The following is a 21603-nucleotide window of genomic DNA, read 5'->3' on the forward strand; positions in this document are numbered from 1 at the left end:
AAATCACTGGGAACACATGGGTAAAATACTGGGAATGCAAGGGAAATCCGAGGGATACAGGGGAAAAATACCAAGACTACAGAGGGGAAAATACCAGGAATACGAGGGGAAAATACCAGGAATACAAGGGAAATCCTAGGGATGCAGGGGGAAAATACCGGGAGTTTGGGGGGAAATACTACAGGTACAGGGGGAAAATACAGGGGGGAAAAAAAAGGGAATACAAAGGAAATCCTAGTGATACAGGAGGAAAATACTGGGAATACAGGGAAAAATCACTGGGACACAAGGGGAAAATACCAGGAATACAAAGGAAATCTTAGGGGTACAGGAGAAAAATACTGGGAATACAGGAAGATCCTGGGGATATAGGGGGATAATACCGGGAATACAGCAGAAATCCTGGGGATACAGGGGAAAAATTACCGGGAATACAGGAGGAAAAGTACTGGGAATACAGGGGGATTCACCAGGAGTACGGAGGAAATCATCGGGAATACATGGGGAAACCACCGGGAATGCAGGATGAAAAATACCAGGAATACAGTGGGAAAAATAATGGGAATACAGGGCGAAACCACTGGGAATACAGGGGGAATATCACCGGGAATAAGGGGATGTCATCAGGAATACGGGGAAAATACTGGGAATAAAGGGGGGAACACGGACTTAAGTGGAATATCTCTGGGAATACAGAGGAATATCACCGGAAATCAGGAATAGAGTGTGATTTCACTGGGAATACAAGGGAATATTACAGGAAAACCTAGAATAGAGCGAGTTATCACCAAGAATACAGAGAGATATTATCGGGAAAACCAGGAATAGAAGTGGATATTGCTAGGAATACACATATTATCAGAAAAACCAGGAGGAGGATATATATTGGAAAATTGGAAATAGGGATATCACCAGGCCAGCTGGAAATAGAGAGGGAGATACTGGAAAATCTGGGAATAGAGGGGAATATTACCAGGAAATATGAGGGGATCACCTGGGAGGAGAAGGGATCTCACCAGGAAAAAAAAATGGGAATAAAGGGGATTCTCACCAGGAATAGAGAGGGACGAGGAAGTCTGTAACATATCACTGGGAATAGAGGGGGATAGTTCCAGGAAAACTGGAAATAGAAGGGTTAACACTGGGAAACCTGATAATAGAGTAGGGTTAACACTGTGAAAAGCAGGAATGGAGGGGGTATAATACCTGGAAAATGATATGTACTGAGAAAACTGCATAAACTAGAAAAAGACCATGAATCGACCAGGGGACGAAGGACTGGAAAATCTGGGACTGGGCAATCCCATAGTGAGAGAGTGGGAATAATAGGATTCTCTGCAAGACTGTCAAAATATGGATGGGGAACTGGGAAGTCCTAGGATACCAGAGATGAGAGTGGATTTGAAGGTGAGGGAACAATGTGGGGAGTAACGGGAGAGTGAAACTGGAACTTGGTTGTTGAGACAAGGGAAGAAACATCTCGGTTTTTGTTGGTGTATTAGTGAGGAAATTGGGAGTGGATAGTGTGAGGGGCATGGGGGGGGTAAGTGGTGTGTGGGGGGCGGGGGGGGGGTAAGTGTGTGTGTGGGGGAGGCAATGTGATCAGGAAAAAGAGGGAGTAATGACATGTGACAAGAGTTGTTCAGGGACTCAGGAAGCTGTATAGGAAGCGACCATAATGAAGATTTTAGGAGTGTGGTGATATGGTGATCTGGGGGAGTGGAATGGGATTGATGAAGTTAAGGTGTCTGTTGAGTAGGACTATCGTAATGAATTGATTATTGGGAAGTTGGGGCTGTTAGAAGTAGGGACCAGACAATTTGAGTGTTACTTTTTATCTGCTTGTGAATAAAAATAAACATGGGGCAATAATGTGACATACTGAAAAATTAAATAGGAAATTCAGGAGAAACTTACGAACCTGGAATAGTTAGAATGTGGTGCTCACTATAATGAGTTTAGACAATTGACAGTTAAAGAGGAAACTAAAAATCCTACAAAATGTCAGCCTGAATCCTCTAGAATGGAATTTAAATCACAATCGTCTGGCACATTTGCGAGTCAGAGCACATTGCGTGGAAAATGTTTAGGAAATAGGAATAATATGGTTGGAAAAAAAAGGTTTGAGTTGTTGTGAGAGGAATACGAGCATCAAGCTTTGTGGAGATCGGTTAGGTCATTTGGCTGGTTTGCAGTGCAGATTGATACCAACGACGTGGGTTCCATTTCCGTACTGGCTAAGTTTACTATGTAAGGACTCTCCTCCTCAACCTGTCCCTTCACCTGAGGCATGTTGACCTTCGGGTTAAACCCCCAGTCATTTCTTTCTAATGAGCTAGCAGCCTTATGATCCGTTTGGACTAGGGTGACTTTCATGCTAAAACATCAGTGCAGTTTTTGTCAACTGCAAAATTAATTACTTGATCTGTTGATTTGTCATATATTGTCTTGTGATATACATTATGTTTGAAAATCAGTGTAGTGAGCTTTCTTGGCACACTTTACAATGCTAAAATTAATGAAAAGGATATTTGTGTAGATTTTCCTGTGAAAATACAGGAGCAGGCATAGAGACAAGTATAAACAGCCTTTTAAAAATAAATTCACAAGCTTTAACCAGGTTCACAGTTCTACTGGGTACATTTAGTTATGTTGTAGAGTTGGTCTTGGTGTTTGCTATTGACTAGTGTGTGGGAAATCTGGTAATGAGTTGTTGGGACTAGTACTTCAGTGTAGATACAGGACAATTATTATGCATCAAAGATCATAAATGTTATATAAGTGTTTGTCCTGCCACAGATATGAATTTGATTAGTCTATGAGAAAAGTTCAAGAACCAATTTCTTATTTAGGGCAGCACTGCATTTTAGATTTAGATTTAGTTTGACCTCGTCCAGGAATTTTTTTTCCACTACAGATGTCTAGCTGCTGAGAGGCTCTGATTCTCTGCCAGATGTACCGGATATTATAAAAGACTTGAGTGCTCTTTGAAGATTTGGCAGTGGGAGCTGGAAATCTTTGCTTGTAACATCAATGAGAGTGCAATTGCTCAGTGTGGAAGTTGCAATATAGTCTGCCCCAGAATGGCAGGCCATTTACACTGTGGAGTTAATCTACTGGCAAGAGACAAGAAAGTTGTTCGTTGGCTAGCATTAGTTGTCTAAGCTAAGTGCCCTAAAAGACTGAATATTTGCTTAGTCAGTGCATGTTGTAACTATGGTAACTCATTTGTTCTGACTGTCATGGGCGATCTCTTGGATAATTGTGACAAACTATGGACCTGATATTGATCAGTGTTTTAGTTGTAAAGTAACTTTATAGTGCTTTCTAAATTAAGATTGGGGCAGCATTGAATCTTATTATTTTAAAGTAATAAAAATACAAAGCTTTCAATAGATTATTTAGCCCATCATAATAGTTCTCTATGAATAAACAGTGTCGTAGATAGTGACATGGATAAGTATTCATTTTGAAGAAGGGACAAACTGGAAATGTCACCTTTTCTTTTTATAATTTTTTGTTGTCTTGCTCCACAGTTTCTGCATTTTAATATTTATGCTGCTATTAAATCATCCACCCTTTTTGAATTTTCAGGGTATCCCAGTCAATTACTTTTGAAATACTGTTACCATAAAATAGCGACAAGCATGACATCCAGTTTGCCCACAACTGGGTCTGATGAACAGAAAAGGCAGATGATAAGGCTTGTTCCCAGAAGAACTTTTGAATATTTCCAATAAGATCTGTCACTTTTGTAATTGCCTGATGGGGCTTTGATTTAATAGCATCTTCATAAAATGAGACATTCTATCTGTGCTGTATTGACTTACCCACTTAGAATGTGTTCAAATTTCTCCCAAGGGTCTTGAACCCATGACCTTCTGATCGACGCAAAAAGGTTACTACTGAATAAAAGCTGCTCCATAGCCTGCATAGAAAAGTTTTTAATTATTTTCATCAAGGATATGAGACTTATGTAATTTTAGTACCCAGTGTCAAGATTAAATCTTGAATGAATGTTACTGATATGTATGCAAGACTGTATTTGTCGATCCAGTTTTATCAGTTCAATTGATGTACTCCATGACACTGTATTGTACTGACTTGGAATTCATATTAAAGGGTTCAGTTGATTATGTTGAAAATATATTTAAAATTAATTTTTTGAAATGTATCCTAATGACATTTCCTCAAACATGAAATTTCAGTTTTAATCTGTTGAGATTTGTGTATGTTTTACAAGCAATGAAAAAGGACTGCCTGAGATGAAGATGACTTAGTCTGAGTTGTCCATTGAGTTAATCCAGAAATGCTGGAAGTACCGAGCAGATCTAGCAGCATCCATGTGCAGAGAGACAAAGTTAACATTTTTGAGTCAAGTCGTCATTATTGTTAGCAATCACTCACCAACAAATATTATTGTATACTTGGAAAATGCTGTGTCATGGGTTCCGTTGCCTCTTTCATAGCTGGGATTCTTTTCTCCAATTCCTTTTTCATACTTCCTCCAGCAGACAAGTCTTCTCAAAGAATTGTCTCCCTTCACACAGGAGTTTGCTCCAAGTCAGTTTCTTCTGAATGAGAGTCTCCCACACATTGACATCTGTGCTGTATTTCTTGAGAGAAGTCTTCAGAGAGTCTCTGCAATACTTCCTTTTGTCCTTCTATTTTTCACGTGCCTTCTTTGAACTGAGTGAAGGTTTTCTTTGGCAGTTGGAACTCAGGTATTCTAAGCAAGTGGGCTGGCCCTGTGGAGTTGGATTTCAATGACCCTGATCGCAGTGCTGTTTCAAGGACACGAACGTCATAGCCTGTTCTTGTCGCTGATGTAGAAAATCTGTTTCAAGCAGCATCCATGCATTGAGATGGGATCCATACATAGTCCAAGATTCAGAGCCATACAGAAGAGTTAGAAGGATGACTGCCTTATACACTAGGATTGTAATATCAGCACAGATGTCACAGTCATTGAAGACTCTCATCCTTAGGCATCTGAAGATGGTACTTGCAGATTAAATGCGGTGTTGAATCTTGACATCGATGTCAGCCTGAAATAAGAAGTACCTTCTCTGTTGAGCTTAGCAGAGGGCTGGACCAGAACTTGACTTGGAATGGATTGGTAAAGGGTGTGAGCCTTCTTGAGGTTGAGGCTGAGACCAGTTCTTCAGTATGCTTCCGTGAATGTTAAGTGGAGGTGGCATTGGCGTCTGCCTACCGAAGTTCCATAATTGAGGTTGGTGTTGTTTTCTTATTTTTCACTAGAATCCATTTTTATTCCAGTGCATGAATAATTTGTTTAAATGCACAAGGGCCAAAATATGAGCATCATGCGCAGAAACATTTGAGTTGCTGCGTGGCCTACAGGGATCGTTGCTGTAGACTCAGTGCCTCCAAAAGAAATGATTGCCAAGATTGAGTTTTCTCAATAGTTTTAGTTTTAATGCTCATTAAGCAAATTTCTGTGGACTTACTTGGATCCTGTATTTTCCAGCTGTATTGCTTTCAAGGTCAAAAGTTCCGAATGAGACAACATTATAATGTCTGTGACTCAATCTTCTTGGTGACACTGAGACTACGACAGTGGTCCCCCTATGCAGCACTGAAATGTTATCCCACCAGCTTTGTGTAAATTGGCACTCTATCATTTGTGCATGGCCAAGAAAAAAACCTTTAAATGGTCCATGCATTGGAACAAATCACTTGTGCTCTGCAATAAAAAAAAACTGTTGGTTGAGAGAATTGGTTTCAAATCTTAAATGTGGAAAATTGGATCCACATATTTGCTTATATGGTTTTCCTTGTAAAGCAGGGTTCCATGGGCAACAGAGACAATGCTTCAGTGTTAAAGTGTAAGGGCAGCAGCTTGAGGTGATTCTGTCATAACATACTGACCTTATTGTACATAGAGTCATAGAGATGTATAGCACGGAAACAGACCCTTTGGTCCAATTCATCCATGCTGACCAGATATCCCAACCTAATCTAGTCCCACTTGCCAGCACTCAGCCCATATCCCTCCAAACCCTTCCTGTTCTTATACCCATCCATGAATAAATAAAGAAAAGCTTGCATACATGGGGCTGGTTTGTAACCTCAGGACAAAGTTGACTGTCACTGTGATTGGGGAAAAGAAAGGACAGGTTGCAAAGAAGGATGCCAAGAAAGCAGTGAAGAGACTGCAGGTGAAGAGGGACAAGAAGAGGTGCATGTCCAGGAAAGCAAGTTATGCCACCCACATTTACAAAGTGATGAAGCAGGTTCACCTTGACGCCGACACCTCCTCCAAGGCCACGAGCATCATGAACTTATTCGCCAGCAATATTTTTGAATGCATTGTGGGGCAGGATTCCTGCCTGACCCATTGCAACAAGCACATCACCATCAGCTCCAGAACATGTGTGCCTGGTGCTCCCTGGGGAACTGGCCAAGCCCAGCATGTCAGAGGGGGCAGGCAGTAACGAAGTACACCAGCTCCAAGTAAAACGCCACATTGTACTGAAAAAGAATTGGAACAACAGCATGCCATTCAGACCTTAGAGCCTCTTCTATCATTCAATTAGATCATGGTTTTTGCTCCATCTACCCATCTGTTTTGTAACTCAATACTATTATCGAACAAATCTCTTAATTATCTAAATATTTCAAATGTTTACTTAGCCTCAGAAAGTTTTTGGGCGGAAACTTCTCCAGATTTCTGCTACCCTTTGTATAATTGTTTTCTGACCTCACCTATGGCCTAGTTCTAAATGGAAGGTCAAACTCTTGTTTTGGCTTTCCCCAACGGAAGAAAGAAATACTGTGCTCTATTTGTTTTCAAATTTTTTAAATTAATCACCGAAGTTAGATAATTCCTTAATATTTTGTACTTTACGGACTTCGGGCCTAGTCTATGCAATCTGTCCTTTATAATTTTAGCTTCAGTATTATTCTGGTGAATCTGCATTATAGCCCCTCCAAGATCTATGGTGTGGTATCCAGAACTGAACACCGAATTCTAAATCTGCTGTGTCCGTAACTTTAATATTACTAACTAACCTCTACCTCATCGCATTCCGGCTCTTGAGATGAATTATGTTTTATAGTGGTCCTTTAGCTATCAATTGCTTCACTGCATACACCCCTAAAGCTCCCTACTTTTCTACAATTATTTTTTCATTATTTAGAAACTATCCTGACAATTCTTGGGTTCAAAATGGAGGACCACTCTTGCCCAGAGTAAACTTCATCAGTCACTATTGTATCCACTGATTAAATCTTCAGTTTTTCTTTTGCAACTTTCTGCTCCTAATTATACTATTTACTTCGCCATCAAAATTTGATCTGTAACTTTATTCAGTCTGTCATTTATAAATTAGAGTGTAAAGTTGAGTCATTAGTACCCATGCTTTTGGGGAGGGGGTTGCGTATGTGGCACCACTTGTCACGACCTTTATTCTCTGTCTCTGAGCTTGGAACCAATTCTCTATCCTGTAAATTACCTTTAGTTCTGTGCATTGCCATTTTTGTTGTGTCTCTGTGGAACCTGATTGACTGCCTTCTGGAAATCTGTTTAAATAACATCCACAGACTATGTCTTTTTGACACATCAAACGTACCTCAAAATTAGCACCTTTTAAATGTAGTCACTTTTATAATGTAGGAAATACAGTAGCCAAGCTGAGTGCAGTCATTCTCACAAACAGGAATAATATTGATCAGATAATTGTTTATTGGGTGATGTAGCCTGGGGATAAATATTGGTCAAGGCACCAGGGATAACCTCCTCTTCTTTGAAATAAAGCCATGATATTTTTCTGTCCAAGTGGTCAGTCAGAACTTGCAGTGTTTGTGGCCACCACCACAGCTAAGTGGAGCAAATGCTACATGTGTAAAATTGCAATGAAGCTTTTAAATTCTGGAGTGGTTATACAAATACAACCTAGCCACTCTGCATGCATAGACATGTGGATTGACATGGCCTATGACAGGATAGACCTAAGGCAGTATTTGCGCATGCGCATCCTGTTCCACAGTGGAAGCAGGTCAAAGGCTGGGAATAGAAATTGAAAGGGAGGCACCATATTCCACATATTGTTAATACCTGCAACAGCACCATATCCTTCCGTCACCTTTAGTGAATCAAATTGCTACAAGAACTCTTGCAGTGTTCACAATAAATATGCTCTTTAAACTCCCATCCAGTAACTGCACCAGCTTAAGTGGCTTTGATTAGGCATTGGTAAAGGTTGAAGTTTCTAACTCCATAATTAAGTGGGCCTTCTAACTTGAATATCGAGTCCTCTGAGGTCAAGCAAATTTCAAACCTGCAGCTATAACAAAAGTGTGCTGCAAGGCTGCTTTCGGTAAACTGTAGGTTTTTGGAAGGACTATGCATATGCAGATGGATCGTGGAGGCTGTTTTTAATGACAGCATCCAGTCTTCTGTGTTGAGAACACATACTTTTCTGGGCTTTGTAGGGTCATAGAGATATATAGCACAGAAGCAGATTCTTCAGTCCAGCTCATCCGTGGCCAACCAGATATCATAAATGAATCTAGTACCATTCGCCAGCATTTGGCTCATATCCCTCTAAACCTTTCCTATTCATATACCCATCCAGGTGTCTTTTAAATGTTGTAATTGTACCAGCCTCCACCACTTCCTCTGACAGCTCATTCCATATATGCACCACCCTCTATGTGAAAATGTTGTTCTTTAGGTTCCTGTTAAATCTTCCCCCTCTCACCTTAAACCTATGTCCTCTAGTTTTGGTATCCCCCACCCTGGGGGGGAGAAAACCTTGTCTCTTTACTCTATCCATGCCCCTCATGATTTTATAAATCTCTATAAGGTCACCCCTCAGCCTCTGACACTCCAGGGAAAATAACCCCTGTCTATTCAGCCTCTCCTTTGAGCTCAAATCCTCCAACCTTGGCAACATCCTTGTAAACCTCTTCTGAACTCTTTCAAGTTTTGCAATCTCCTTCCTACAGCAGGGAGGCCAGAATTGCACACAGTATTCCAACAGTGGCCTAACCAGTAGTTTAACATCTCACCTGAAAAATGACCATCCTCAATAATGTGCTGGAATGTCAGCCAGCTCACACTGGGGCATGGCTGGCATATGCTTACAATTCTTGTTAGTGTCCTGTGATTTTTTTTTTGCATGTTGAGTATATCTGTTTAATTTTGCTGGTTGTTATTTTTGTTCCGCCCATCTGGTGTGACCGTTTATCCTAAAGATTGGAATGTGTATTAAAATACGGACACTGAAACAGTATTTGATTGGAAAACAATGAAAACTGGATTTCAGCAATTATCCCCTACCGATTTTGTGTCAGTTCTTTTTGACAGTTCGTTTCATTCTTTCCATATTGCCTTGTGACCAGCTTGCAGGGTTGTAGAATAACTAGTCACTATTTCTTTGTTTATGTTTTTTTAAACCAGAGAAGACTTGCCTTAGTTGACTTGCAAGAGACTGATGTTGCACTGTCTGCTTCTGTAAACCATTGTTGCTGTTTTCATGATTGCATACATTTTATTATACATTGTAGTACACTATTTATCACAGCTTGTGAAGTTGACATGATTGCAAGGAGTCCACCTAATGGCTGTAATTAATACACTATCCCTCTTATTCTGGTCAAGTAATTTAGATATAACGGTTACCATTTTTGATAAATTTGGTGAGGTAGAGCAACAGGGGTTAACTTTGACCAATAACTGTTTTTGGGAAACATTAGACAACTATTCCTGGACTGCTGAGCTGAGACGAGGTAAAAGACTGATCTTCTACACAGCAATCATACTGAAAGTGTTTCTCCGTGCCCGATGTTTCATTAATCCAATTTATCTACTATTACCATAGTTTCAGCTCAACTATATACATATATGTCAGTGTTTATTCTCCACGTGGGTATTCTCCCCTCCTTTTATCTAATTCCATCAACATACTTTTTTTTTGTTTCTTTTTCCCTCTTATTTACCTAGCTTCCTTTTAAATGCATCTGTGCTGTTCACTTCAACTACTTCCTGCAGTAACCAGTTCCACTTTCTCAGAACAGACTGGATAATGTAATAATTTTAAATTTATCAACAATTATCTTGTATTTCATCTGCAAGTAGGTATTTATCTATGTTGACCTGACTAAACCCTTTTTATAAGCTTGAAAACTTCCTTCAGATTTCCCCTCAGTGTTTTGTTGTTGAGAATAGAGTCCTAATCTTTTAAATCCTTTCTCCCTCTGTTCTGAAATCATTCTGTGAATTAATTTTCAGTTTCTTTAGTGCACAATATCCTTTATATACTACTGTGGTTAAAACTATTCACACCATGGTCTATCTAGGGTTACATACAAATTTATTATAATGTCTCTCAAATTTGATTAATCTATCAATTATCTCATCCACTTCTATTTCAAATGTCTTTGTATGATTTTTGGATTGCTGTGATTTTGAAATAGCAGACTAGCTAGGCTTGAAGGCCTAAAAGGCCTTTTCCAGCTTCCATTTCTTATGTTCTGTTATCTTTTAATGTCATGACAACTCTGTCAGTTTGTCTATTGGATATTTCTGACAGTTTGCTGTTGATACCTGTGAGTTTATCAAGTGCGACTGTTTAGGAACTTATCTCTATTCTCCATTATGTTTCTGTTATTTGTATTTGCAGAAATCTTTACTATTTTTGTATTCCTTGAATTCATTATTTCTGATTTCCTGATATTATTGACTTATTTCTTAACCTTTTTGTATGTTCTTTTGCCATCTTTTTCTTAGTTTATGTACAGAGTGTATTCCTTTCCATTTCTTTTGTTACAATTATTTCTAATCTTTGTATTTATCTACTGTGTCTTTATAAGCTAGTTTGTTCTTTTTAGTGTGCATTTGCCTGAAACATTCCTTATGAATGTTTTAAATATTTACCACTTCAAGTCTAGATCTATTCTCTGTAATGTGTCCCAATTTCTTTTTTCCTCTTCCCATTCTTATCCCCTTCAACACAACTATTTACAATCTATTATAGGTATAACCCTAGAGCTGCAAAGCATTGAAAAGAAGTTGCTGTGCACAGAGTAGGTCTATATGTCAGAAATTGATGGCTTCCACATTTTGAATCAAGTGTAAGCATGTTATTTGAGTTGTATCATGCACTGTGCATATTGCAGATTTCAAAGGTTCTCCTTGTCTCCCTTTAGAAAGACAGAGCAGGTTACAGGCACCATTCAAAGTGGTCTTTTTGAGTTCCTGCAAATATATTTGTATTTGATAACACCCTGGAATTCTCTAACTTGTAACCACTAAATATGTTTTGAACCCTGATCTAATTTTATGATGAAATGCTCCGAACAAAAACTACCAGTTTCATAATAATAAAGAGCTCAAAATGGCACCACGGTTATCGCACTGTTTGCAGAGCAAACTAAATCCAGCTAGGGGCTTTCTGCTGTTAGTTGGAGCATGTTTGTTGTTCAAAAATAGAATCAAGCACTTCCAGGTGCTGAAAGTTAAACACATTGTACAAAACTGTCTCTCAAGCTCTTGTGGCATAATGGTAGTGTCCCTACCTGTGAGCCAAGAGGCCTGGCTTCAAGTCCCATCTAGTCTAGTGGTGTGTAATACCATTCCTGAACAGGTTGATTAGAAAACAGCAAAATACACTGCTTCATCAAGTGTTCCAATTCAGTTGAAGCATTGTTAAATATTGAGTAAAGATGCTTCTGTGTCCATATGTCCTCAGAAGAGCCTTTCAGAATGTCCGAAAGCACAAAATGTAAACGTTGCTGTAATGTAGGAAACCTGACAGCTAACTTGTACGGCAAGGTCTCCCAAACATCAATGAGATGCATAGCTAGATCGTTTTACTCTTTACTGATGTTGGTTTAAGGATAAATATTGGAGAATTCTTTTACTCAACTTTTAAACAGTGTCATGGGATATTCTGCATCCACCTGAGACAATGGGTGGAGTTTCAGCTTTGTGTATCATTTATAGATGGCACCTCCAACAGTGCACCATCCAGTCAGTGCTAATTAAAGTGTCAACCTTGATTAGATGCTTGTGTCTTGGGAGTGAATCTTAAAGTATAGCATTCTGACTCTGCATTATCAACATGGCTATCCATCATTCTTAATTAAAGTTCCATTTTCATGATTCTTTTTCTGTCCCTGAACCACACAGTATTTTTTGGCTGAGAGTTCTAGGTGGTTATTGCCAACCTGAATCTGGCTTTAGGGAAAGTGCAGAAGCATCTTTTGGTGATGACTACCTATTCTTTCCATCCCTCCCAGCAAGGAGCTGCCTGGTGTGTAATCTTGAACCTTATTTCTGTTTTAATATTATTCTGTCATAAAGCCTGTAAGACTTGAAGCAGCTTTGCTGTTACACTGTTGCATAGTTTTATTTTCAAGCTTTGAGTATTTTGCAATCTAAAAGACCATTTGATCAGTCAGCATTACCACTTGGAAAATAGCCAGGGATCCGCCTGTGTGATATCTGCATTTAACTATATCTGTGCTGAAACCTCAAAAAAAATTGCAGTGAGTCATCAAGGAGGTGGCTGGAGTAGCAGTAGCTCTAATATTCAGCCTGAATGATTTTAGAAGCACTCAAAATATTTATACTTGCAAGTTAAATTTGTTGACTCCCATAAGTTTCAGCATCATTCCTTATTTTTGAAACATTATCTAACTTCTAACTTTAGAGTTTCTCTATGTCCCAGAAGCTGAATGGCATCTCCACAGAGCCAAGATTCAACTGCAAAGAATGGACCACCATCAACTAAGAAAAGCAGGTAAAGTATTCAATTGTAATAATATCCACTCACTGACACAGGTATTTGTTCGTGTTTTACTTTTGTGACTAGTGATTATTTCTACAATTTGTTTCAAGAATTTCAAAAAAATGTATTGTTAGGTAAGTGAAACTAATGCTGAAACAAAATATCTACAATTATAAACAAGACTGTGTACAGTGAGTGGAGCACTATCTAAATGCAAAACGAGCATTCACAGAGATTGTAAACCACCAACAAGGCATTTTAATCCCTTTGGATGATTAATATTTGGATATCGCCAATTGATCATGGATCAGTTTTACACTAAAATTGGGGACTGCAACTTGAAGCTTTTATGCCTTTTTTTTTTAAATCTCTGCTTCTGTGCAGGGTCATACACAAGATGAACCCAATCTGTCTTTTCAAGTGGATTTGTAGTAAAGAAATACGCGATGTAGTCTTTCTTGTAATGTTATCTTTATGGGTAAAATGAAGCATTTATTCCTACATCCCAACTTGTGTCAATAGCCCAGCCACATGTAATTCAAGTACGTGGAATTCTGCTGGCGAGATAAACTCATAACTTATAAAGTTGGATATATAGTCTAAAATCTTTTATGGCTATTGGAGATTAGAAGAAATTTTACTTGGCTAAAAACATCCAAGATGATAAAAGCAATAGTTTATTGCTTCCCTCAGGAAAATAAAATCATTGCATTTTCTTTGACACAGGAAATAGGTTTCATAGCCTGGCTTTCCTCATTTCAATGCTTGTATGTTGTCTGTCTGAAGTGGTTTCTACCTGCACTTTTCAAGTATTGGTTCATCAAGCACAGATACTTAGATGTATTGCTTCACATGAAAAAGGAACTAAACTTCGTGAGTTTTGAGAAGTTTGTAGTTCAGGTTGAGGTTTTGGATGTAGGTTTGCTTGCTGAGCTGAAAGGTTCATTTCCAGATGTTTCATTACCTTATTAGGTAACATTTTCAGTGGACTTTTATGCAAAGCAATGCTGAAACTTCCTGCTTTCTATTAATATGTTTGGGTTTCCTTGGGTTGGTGATGTCATTTCCTTTGGTGATGTTATTTCCTGTGGTGAAGTCACTTCCTGTTCTTTTTCTCAAGGGGTGGTAGGTGGGGTCTACCTTGATATGTTTGTTGATAGAGTTCTTGATGGAATGTCATGCTTCTAGGAATTCTCGTGCATGTCTTTGTTTGGCTTGTCCTAGGATGGGTGTATTGTCCCAGTCGAAGTGGTGTCCTTCCTCATTCGTATGTGAGGATACTAGTGGATACATGATCCTCTCTCACTAGTATCCTCATATATGGATGAGGAAGGACACCATTTCGACTGGGACAATACGTCCATTCTAGGAAAAGCCAGACAAAGACATGCATAGAAATTTCTAGAAGCATGGCATTCCATCAAGAACTCTATCAACAAACACATCGTGTTAGACCCCACCTACCACCCCCTGAGAAAAAGAACAGGAAGTGACTTCACCACAGGAAATAACATCACCAAAGGAAATGACATCACCAACCCAAACATTATAAATAGAAAGCAGGAAGTTTCAGCATTGCTTTGCATAAAATCCACTGAAAATGTTACCTAGGAACTAAACTGTCACCTTCAAATATAAGTCCAGATTTTGAGAATAGTAAAACTATTCCAAAATATGTTAGAAACATCATATGTTGGGAAATTATCTCTTAGAAGTTTTAATGGAGGGAATGCCACTGATGAGAAATGGGAAGCAATAGGTGGAAAACATATTTGTAAACCCAGGAGTTCAAATCATTTTAGCATCTTTGTTTATGTAAAAGACTGTGGTGAGTTGGAAAAGCACAGCCGGTCAGGCAGCATCTGAGGAGAAGGAGAGCATTCCTGCTGAAGAGATTGTACTCGAAATTATCAACTCTCCTGCTTCTCGGATGCTGACTGAATGGCTGTGCTTTTCCAGCACCACACTTTTTGACTCTGATCTCCAGCATCTGCAGTCTTCACTTTCTCCTGTGTGAAAGACTGGTTGATCAAGTGTTATGGACCAGGCCAGGCCCCTTCAAAACATTTTAAGAGTCAAGAATCTAACTTTCCTAGTTATCTTAAGCAGACGTAAGGTGAATATTCCAGGAGCGATGCAGCTGGTTTTAAACCAAACAATTTATTTACACACTAACAAAAGAATACCAAATTTAGAATAACTATTTGAAAACCCACCTGATACAAACACGCAACTTAACAAGAACTATTCTGATTTCCTGCAACATCCCATAAACACACCTCTTAGCAAAAAGGTAAATTCAACCACAGATTCTTACAGGAGAGAGATGTCAAAGAGAGAGGATCAGCATGGAGCTGTTTTTCTCATTTTCATAGTGGCAGAATTAGCAGACCGTAGTTTGCGCTGCCCATGTTCTGGAGGCAACTGGCCATTTAAATTATCAGTGGCCGCCACTGAAATTGGATTTTGGGGTCTCTTGTACTTGGAATCTGTGTGTGTGTGGAGATTGGACCAGGTAAAAGCCAAGTCTGTTGTCAATGTATTTCTTTTAGACACCAATGTACCCCTCTGAAGAGTGAGATACCCGTGTGGATACTGTCCCAGGAATGCTTGGGGTTAGGGGCTCAGGGATCACTTGTGGGGATGTGGTCAGCTGCCGTTTGGCACTACTAAATATGGAGAGGATTGTGTGTAGAGAGCAGTATGTCATAAATCCCTTGGAACCATCTAATGTGTCATCAAGTGTTGATCTGTCAGCGAAGGCTGAGATGTCTATTTATGAATGAGAGTGCTTTTTGCAACATAGTATAGTCTGCAATATCGAAATTAAAATAATAAAACTATAGTTTTTCACCTGTACACATGGGTAGTTGTGGACAAGTTGGTGTGGTACATGAGGATGAGGTGAGGCACTATGTTGGCATTGAAGTCGGAAGGGACATGGGGATGGAAAGATGACATGAAGTTGCATAGGTCAGCATGAAGAATCTTTTGAGGGCTGGAAGAATGCTATCACGCCTCTCAAAATGGGAGAATTATATACTTCTTTCGGGACTGGTCCTTGTACATCTCTGCTGGGGTTGAGGCAGCATCTGGGATTGTGAATAAAAACATGCTTGTGCATCAACTCATTGGGATGGGCAAAACTTTCAAGAAATTATTAAAAACTAAACACGAGTTTAAACAAATGTGTTGGCTACTTCAGAGTGTCTGCTCATGTAAAACCGTTGTAGGATTTATGCTGTGGCTTTTTTGCCAACTTGCCATTTTCACAATGGTGTCTACTGATGGACTGACCCAGCTGTTTATTTAATGAATAAGTTCAATGTATTTAGGTGTGTTCTTGTATTAATATACATATTTTTTCAAAGCTAGTTTTTTATGCTGATAAGAGGTAAGTTGCCACAGAGAGGGAAGGGAAGAGTCTGTTGATGGGGATTTACGTCAGTGCAGAGGCTGTAAAGAGTAATGAGGTAATTGAAGACAAGGTTATGAGGGACAATGGGACATGGGATAATTGGGTTGGGATTTTAGATTAGATTAGATTCCCTTCAGCCCAACAAGTCCACACCGACCCTCCGAAGAGCAACCCACCCAGACCTGTTCCCCTACAGCTACGGGCAATTTAGCACCTGCACATCTTTTGGACTGTGGGAGGAAACCGGAGCACGTGGAGGAAACCCATGCAGACACGGGGAGAATGTGCAAACTCCACACAGATAGTTGCTCGAGGTGGGATTTGAACCCGGGTCCCTGGCGCTGTGAGGCAGCAGTGCTAACCACTGAGCCACTGTGCTGCCCTTGAGGGGTTATGGGATTCGGTAGTTTGGTATAGGGTGGGACTGGGTTAGTTAGAGGTATGAGGGACCATGGGGGTGGGTGGAAGGACTTTTAGTGGAATAAGGATATGAATGAGTCATGGGTGACTTGGTCATAGCATGGTATAGGGGTGTGAGGGACCATATAGAGAATGGATAGATGGGCAAAGGGTGGAATGGAGAGTGAGGGACAAGAGCAGGAGCGATGTTTTGTGTTATATATTTTTTTTCAAACTATAAATCTAGTGCAGGATCCATGAGGCAAGCTTTCCACCCATTTCGCCTCAAGAGCTGGCAGCCACTTAGGCTCTTCCTGGGTCATCTGGCCCAACTCCTAATACACTCTGGCCCCTTTGACCAAAAATTCGATTTGTAGACAGCCCTTTGTAAAGTCACATTTGTGGACCCAGATTTCTTCAGACTCTGTCCCTGACATGGGAGTGAAAATTAGGGCCACAGTGTCTGAATAAGAGAAGTAAAAGTCATTCTCATAATTTTTAGCTTTTAAAAGAACAGTTACATAGCTAGTTTGACAATTAACTGTGAAATTATGTTGTTTGAACAATAGGATAAAAAAATGGCTGTAGCAAACCAAATCTTACTGAATTCCACCCAGTATTGCCAGTTCCCAAAAGAATTCCTGTTAACCAGTTATTAGTATTGTTAATTGTTTCCTTTTCTATAAATGTGTAATATATAGATGCTGATGGCTTTAGTGCCTGTACATGCATTGCATGTAATCAAGGCAACAATTTTGATAGTGAATGCGAAATTGGTCCTAAAGTCTCCAAATTAAGGAGAATATTAAGTTTGCGAGTTAGCTGCCAATAAACTGGAACATTTAGTGTTTCTGAATCTCCTGTAATGAGACTCATTAATTTCAAGCTTTTGTAGATTATAAACAAATCAAATTAGTTTATAAACTAATGGGGCAGCATGGTGGCTCAGTGGTTAGCACTGTTGCCTCATAGTGCCGGGGACCAGGGTTCGATTCTAGCCTTGGGCAACTATCTATGTGGAGTTAGCACATTCTCCCCGTGTCTATGTGAGTTTCCTCCCACAGTCCAAAGATGTGCAGATTAGGTAAATTGGCCATGCTAAATTGCCCATGGTATTCAGGGATGTTTTGGTTAGATGCATTAGTCAGGGGAAGTGTAGAATAATAGGGTAGAGGAATGGGTCTGCGTGGGTCACTCTTCAGAGGGTTAGTGTGGCCTTGCTGGGCCAAGTGGGTTGTTTCCACACTGTAGCAATTATATGATTCTGTGAATAGTTTGCGATTTCCCCCACTAGTGGAAACATTTTCTCAACATCTATGGTTAAACATACTCAGAATCTTGTATATTTCAATAAGATCCCCTCTTTTTTTTTTCTGAACTTAAAGGAATAAAAGTCAGTTGACCTGCACTTCATAAACCATCCGCTTCATGCCAGGAGGCAGCGTTGTGCATTTGTTTTGAATTGGTTCCAATGCCAATACTTCCTTTCTTAAACACAGGGATCAAAACAGTACAGTGTACTTCAGGTGTAGCCTCACCAAAGCCCCTGTAGTGTTGTACTATGAAATCCTTATTTTTAAACTCCAACCTCCTAGCAATTAAGGCCAAAATTCCATTTGTGTTCTTAATTACTTGCACGCTAACCTTTTGTATTTCATGCATAGGATCACCCTGATCCTAACTCTTGTTTTCTGAGTGTTAATGAACCTCAAACTATGCTAATACAATATCTGCAATCATATAGAGTCATAGAGATGTACAGCTCGGAAACAGACCCTCCAGTCCATGCCAACCAGATATCCTAAATTTATCTACTCCCATTTGCCAGCACTTGGCCCATTACCCTTTAAACCCTTCCTATTCATATGCCCATCCAGATGCCTATTGAATTATGTAATTGTACCAGCCTCCATCAATTCCATTGGCAGTTCATTCCATTCACGCACCATCCTTTGGGTGAAAAAGTTGCCCCTTTTAAATCTTTCCCCTCTCACCCTAAACCTATGCCTTCAAGTTCTGGATTCCCCCACCCAGGACAAAGACCTTGTCCATTTATGCTATCCATGCCCCTCATGATTTTGAAAACCTCTATACAATAACATTTTGTGTGGCACCTTACTGAATATCTTCTGGAAATCCCAATGCACTTCATCTACTGGTTCCCCTTTATTACCTCTGGTTGTTATATCCTCAAAGCAAATTTGTCAAGCATGATTTCCCTTTCACAAAACCATGTTGACTGTGTGAGATTGTGGAAATCTTTTCTTAATGTCCTGCTATTTTTTTCTTATTAATGGACTCTAGCATTTTCTCAATGACAAATGCTGGGCTAACTGGCCTTTAGTTTCCTGCTTACTGTGCCTCCTTCTTTAAGCAGGAATTCCACATTAGCAACCTATTGGGATCCTCCTGACATCGCGTGTGAGCCTCCACTATCTCCGCAGCCACTTACTTTAAAATTCTTGGATGCGAACCATCAGATCTTGGTGACCTGTCTGCCTTCAGTCCCATTGGTCTGTCAAATACTTTGTGGGAGAAAGTGAGGACTGCAGATGCTGGAGATTCCTGAAGAAGGGCTTAGGCCCGAAACGTCAATTCTCCTGCTCCTTGGATGCTGCCTGACCTGCTGCGCTTTTCCAGCAACACATTTTTCAGCTCATGTCAAATACTTTGTCCCTTGTGATAGAGACCGTTACAAGAACTTTGCTTTCGTTAATACCTTGTTTACCTGATGTCTATAGAGTACTCATAGTGTCCTCCACTGTGAAAACTAATGCAACATATTGGTTTGAAATATTTACCATTTCCCTGTTCCCTGTGGTCAGTTCCCTAGTCACATCCTCCAAGAATTTTGCACCCACTTTAACTAGTCTCTTTATATATATTTCGAAGCTGTTCCTCTTGCTGACTTTTTTCCTGCCATTTTCTTTCCTTAACAATTTTCTCCCTTTATTATTTAGCTTTTTAATGATCTGCTGCAAGTTCATAAACAAAAATTCACAATCCTCTGGCCTATCACTAGTTTTCACCATTTTGTGTGTTTCAGTGAACACTCTAACTGTCTGTCTGTTAATCACAGGTGATTAACATCCTTCTAATTGAGCCCTGCTTCTTGAATACAAGGAATTTTTGCTGAGCATAAATCTCTGCCGCTGCTCATCTATTGACCTTTTCTCTTATTGGTTTGTTCACCCAACCTGCTTTGGACAATTCGTTCTTCATACCTCTGTAATTGCTCTTATTTAAGTTGAAGAAACTGATTTTAGATCAGAGTTACTCTCTGCTAAGCTGAATTTAAAATTCTACTACCTTGTAATTGCTACCCTGGAGTGGATCCTTAACTATGAGATCCTGAAGAACTCTATGTCATTACACATGACTAAGTTTAAATTACCCTGTTGCCAACTAGCTTGCGTACTGCACTGCTTTAAGATACAGTCTACAGATTTGTTTTGTATGTTTTGCATCTGATTTGTCCTGTCCTGTGGGCGGCATGGTGGCACAGTGGTTAGCACTGCTGCCTCACAGCTCCAGAGACCTGGGTTCAATTCCCGCCTCAGGCGACTGACTGTGTGGAGTTTGCACGTTCTCCCCGTGTCTGCGTGGGTTTCCTCCAGGTGCTCCGGTTTCCTCCCACAGTCCAAAGATGTGCAGGTCAGGTGAATTGGCCATGCTAAATTGCCCGTAGTGTTAGGTAAGGGGTAAATGTAGGGGTATGGGTGGGTTGCGCTTCGGCGGGTCGGTGTGGACTTGTTGAGCCGAAGGGCCTGTTTCCACACTGTAAGTAATCTAATCTAATCTAATCATATGCATATTAAAATCACAATGACAATTATCGTGTCCTTTTTGCACTCCTATTATTTTCAGATTTATAATTTGTTTGACAGTGAGACAACACTTTGGGAGTCTGGAGAGGACTCCCATTCACGATTCTTTCCCTTGGTATACCTCATTTTCACCCAAATGATCGATTGCACCGACATCACAATCACTATTGCACAGATACCATCTTTTATTAATAATGCTACCCAACCTCCTTTTCTCTTTTTGCTTATTTTTTGGGAACATTGAATGCCCTTGAGTACTGAATTCCTTGTCCTGGTCAGCCTACAATCATGTCTTTGTAATAGCTATCAGTCAGGTTTATTTATTTCTATTTTTGCTATCAACTTGCTTATCTTGTTACAAATGCTGTATACATTCAGGTAGAGTCCCTTCAGCTTTGATTTTTTTTTAACCATTATTCCTTATTCTGGTTCTAATTCCTGCTGCACTTTTTTTTGCCCTGACCTGTCACACGTCGATTATCGTATGCCTCTTTACTATCCTACACCTCTGCTCTCTTGCTTCATTTTAATTTGTAAAAATTTTTCAAAAAAGTTTTAAAACTTAAAATTTTTTTAAGAAGTATCTCTTCTGCCCTGTGACTTAGCTTAAATCTCTATTCACAACCCTAGTTATATGATTGGTGAGGACCCGTGTCCTGATTCGATTCAAATGAAGTCCTTTTCAATGGCGCATCCCTCTCTTTCCTCAGTACTGTGCCAGTGCTCCATGAATCAGAACCAATTTCTTCCACTCTAATCTTCAAGCAACACATTCACCTTTTTCATTTACCCAATGCCAATTTGGCTCAAGTGGTAATTCAGAGATTATTATCTTTTGTGATTCTGGATTTTAATTTAGCATTGAGTTATTTATTATCCTTCAACAGAAGTTCTTTCCCAGTCGTATCTATCTAATGGTCTCCATGCGGATCACAACAACAGAAATGTTCCTCTTCCACTGCAGTGTCCTGTTGTAATAACTGGGCACCGATACGTATACGTCCTGTTTTCTTCTTATCTCATTCTCACTCGTTGGACTTTGCCCGGTTCCATATGCATGTCAGAACTTGTAAATCTCTAACCTCTTCCGGTTCTAATAAAGGATCTTTCTTCCTCCCCCTTTTTCTCCCCCTCCCATTTCCCTTTCTCCAACACCCTCTCCCCCTCCAGCCCTCGCAACTCCATCCCTCGCTTCCTCCCT

General features: G+C 39.8%; 1 protein-coding gene across 8 annotated transcripts in view; it reads left to right on the forward strand.

Moving 5' to 3' along the window:
• The window catches only part of fam118b (family with sequence similarity 118 member B), a 64285-nt gene that overhangs the window by 13943 nt on the left and 28739 nt on the right, over positions 1–21603 (forward strand). For 4 of the 8 annotated variants that reach the window (XM_043676886.1, XM_043676894.1, XM_043676891.1 and 1 more), the window contains exon 2: positions 12699–12770. The exons of 1 other annotated variant lie outside the window; for it this stretch is intronic. In XM_043676886.1, the coding sequence (XP_043532821.1) occupies positions 12706–12770 (65 nt within the window). In that variant the 5' untranslated portion in view covers positions 12699–12705. Of the gene's footprint in view, positions 1–11019; positions 11101–12680; positions 12771–21603 lie in introns of those variants that run through there. 3 more of the 8 variants (XM_043676887.1, XM_043676890.1, XM_043676892.1) reach the window with 2 other exon arrangements.

The sequence above is a fragment of the Chiloscyllium plagiosum genome, chromosome 35 (assembly GCF_004010195.1).
Source record: "Chiloscyllium plagiosum isolate BGI_BamShark_2017 chromosome 35, ASM401019v2, whole genome shotgun sequence".
In the NCBI taxonomy this organism is placed as follows: domain Eukaryota; kingdom Metazoa; phylum Chordata; class Chondrichthyes; order Orectolobiformes; family Hemiscylliidae; genus Chiloscyllium; species Chiloscyllium plagiosum.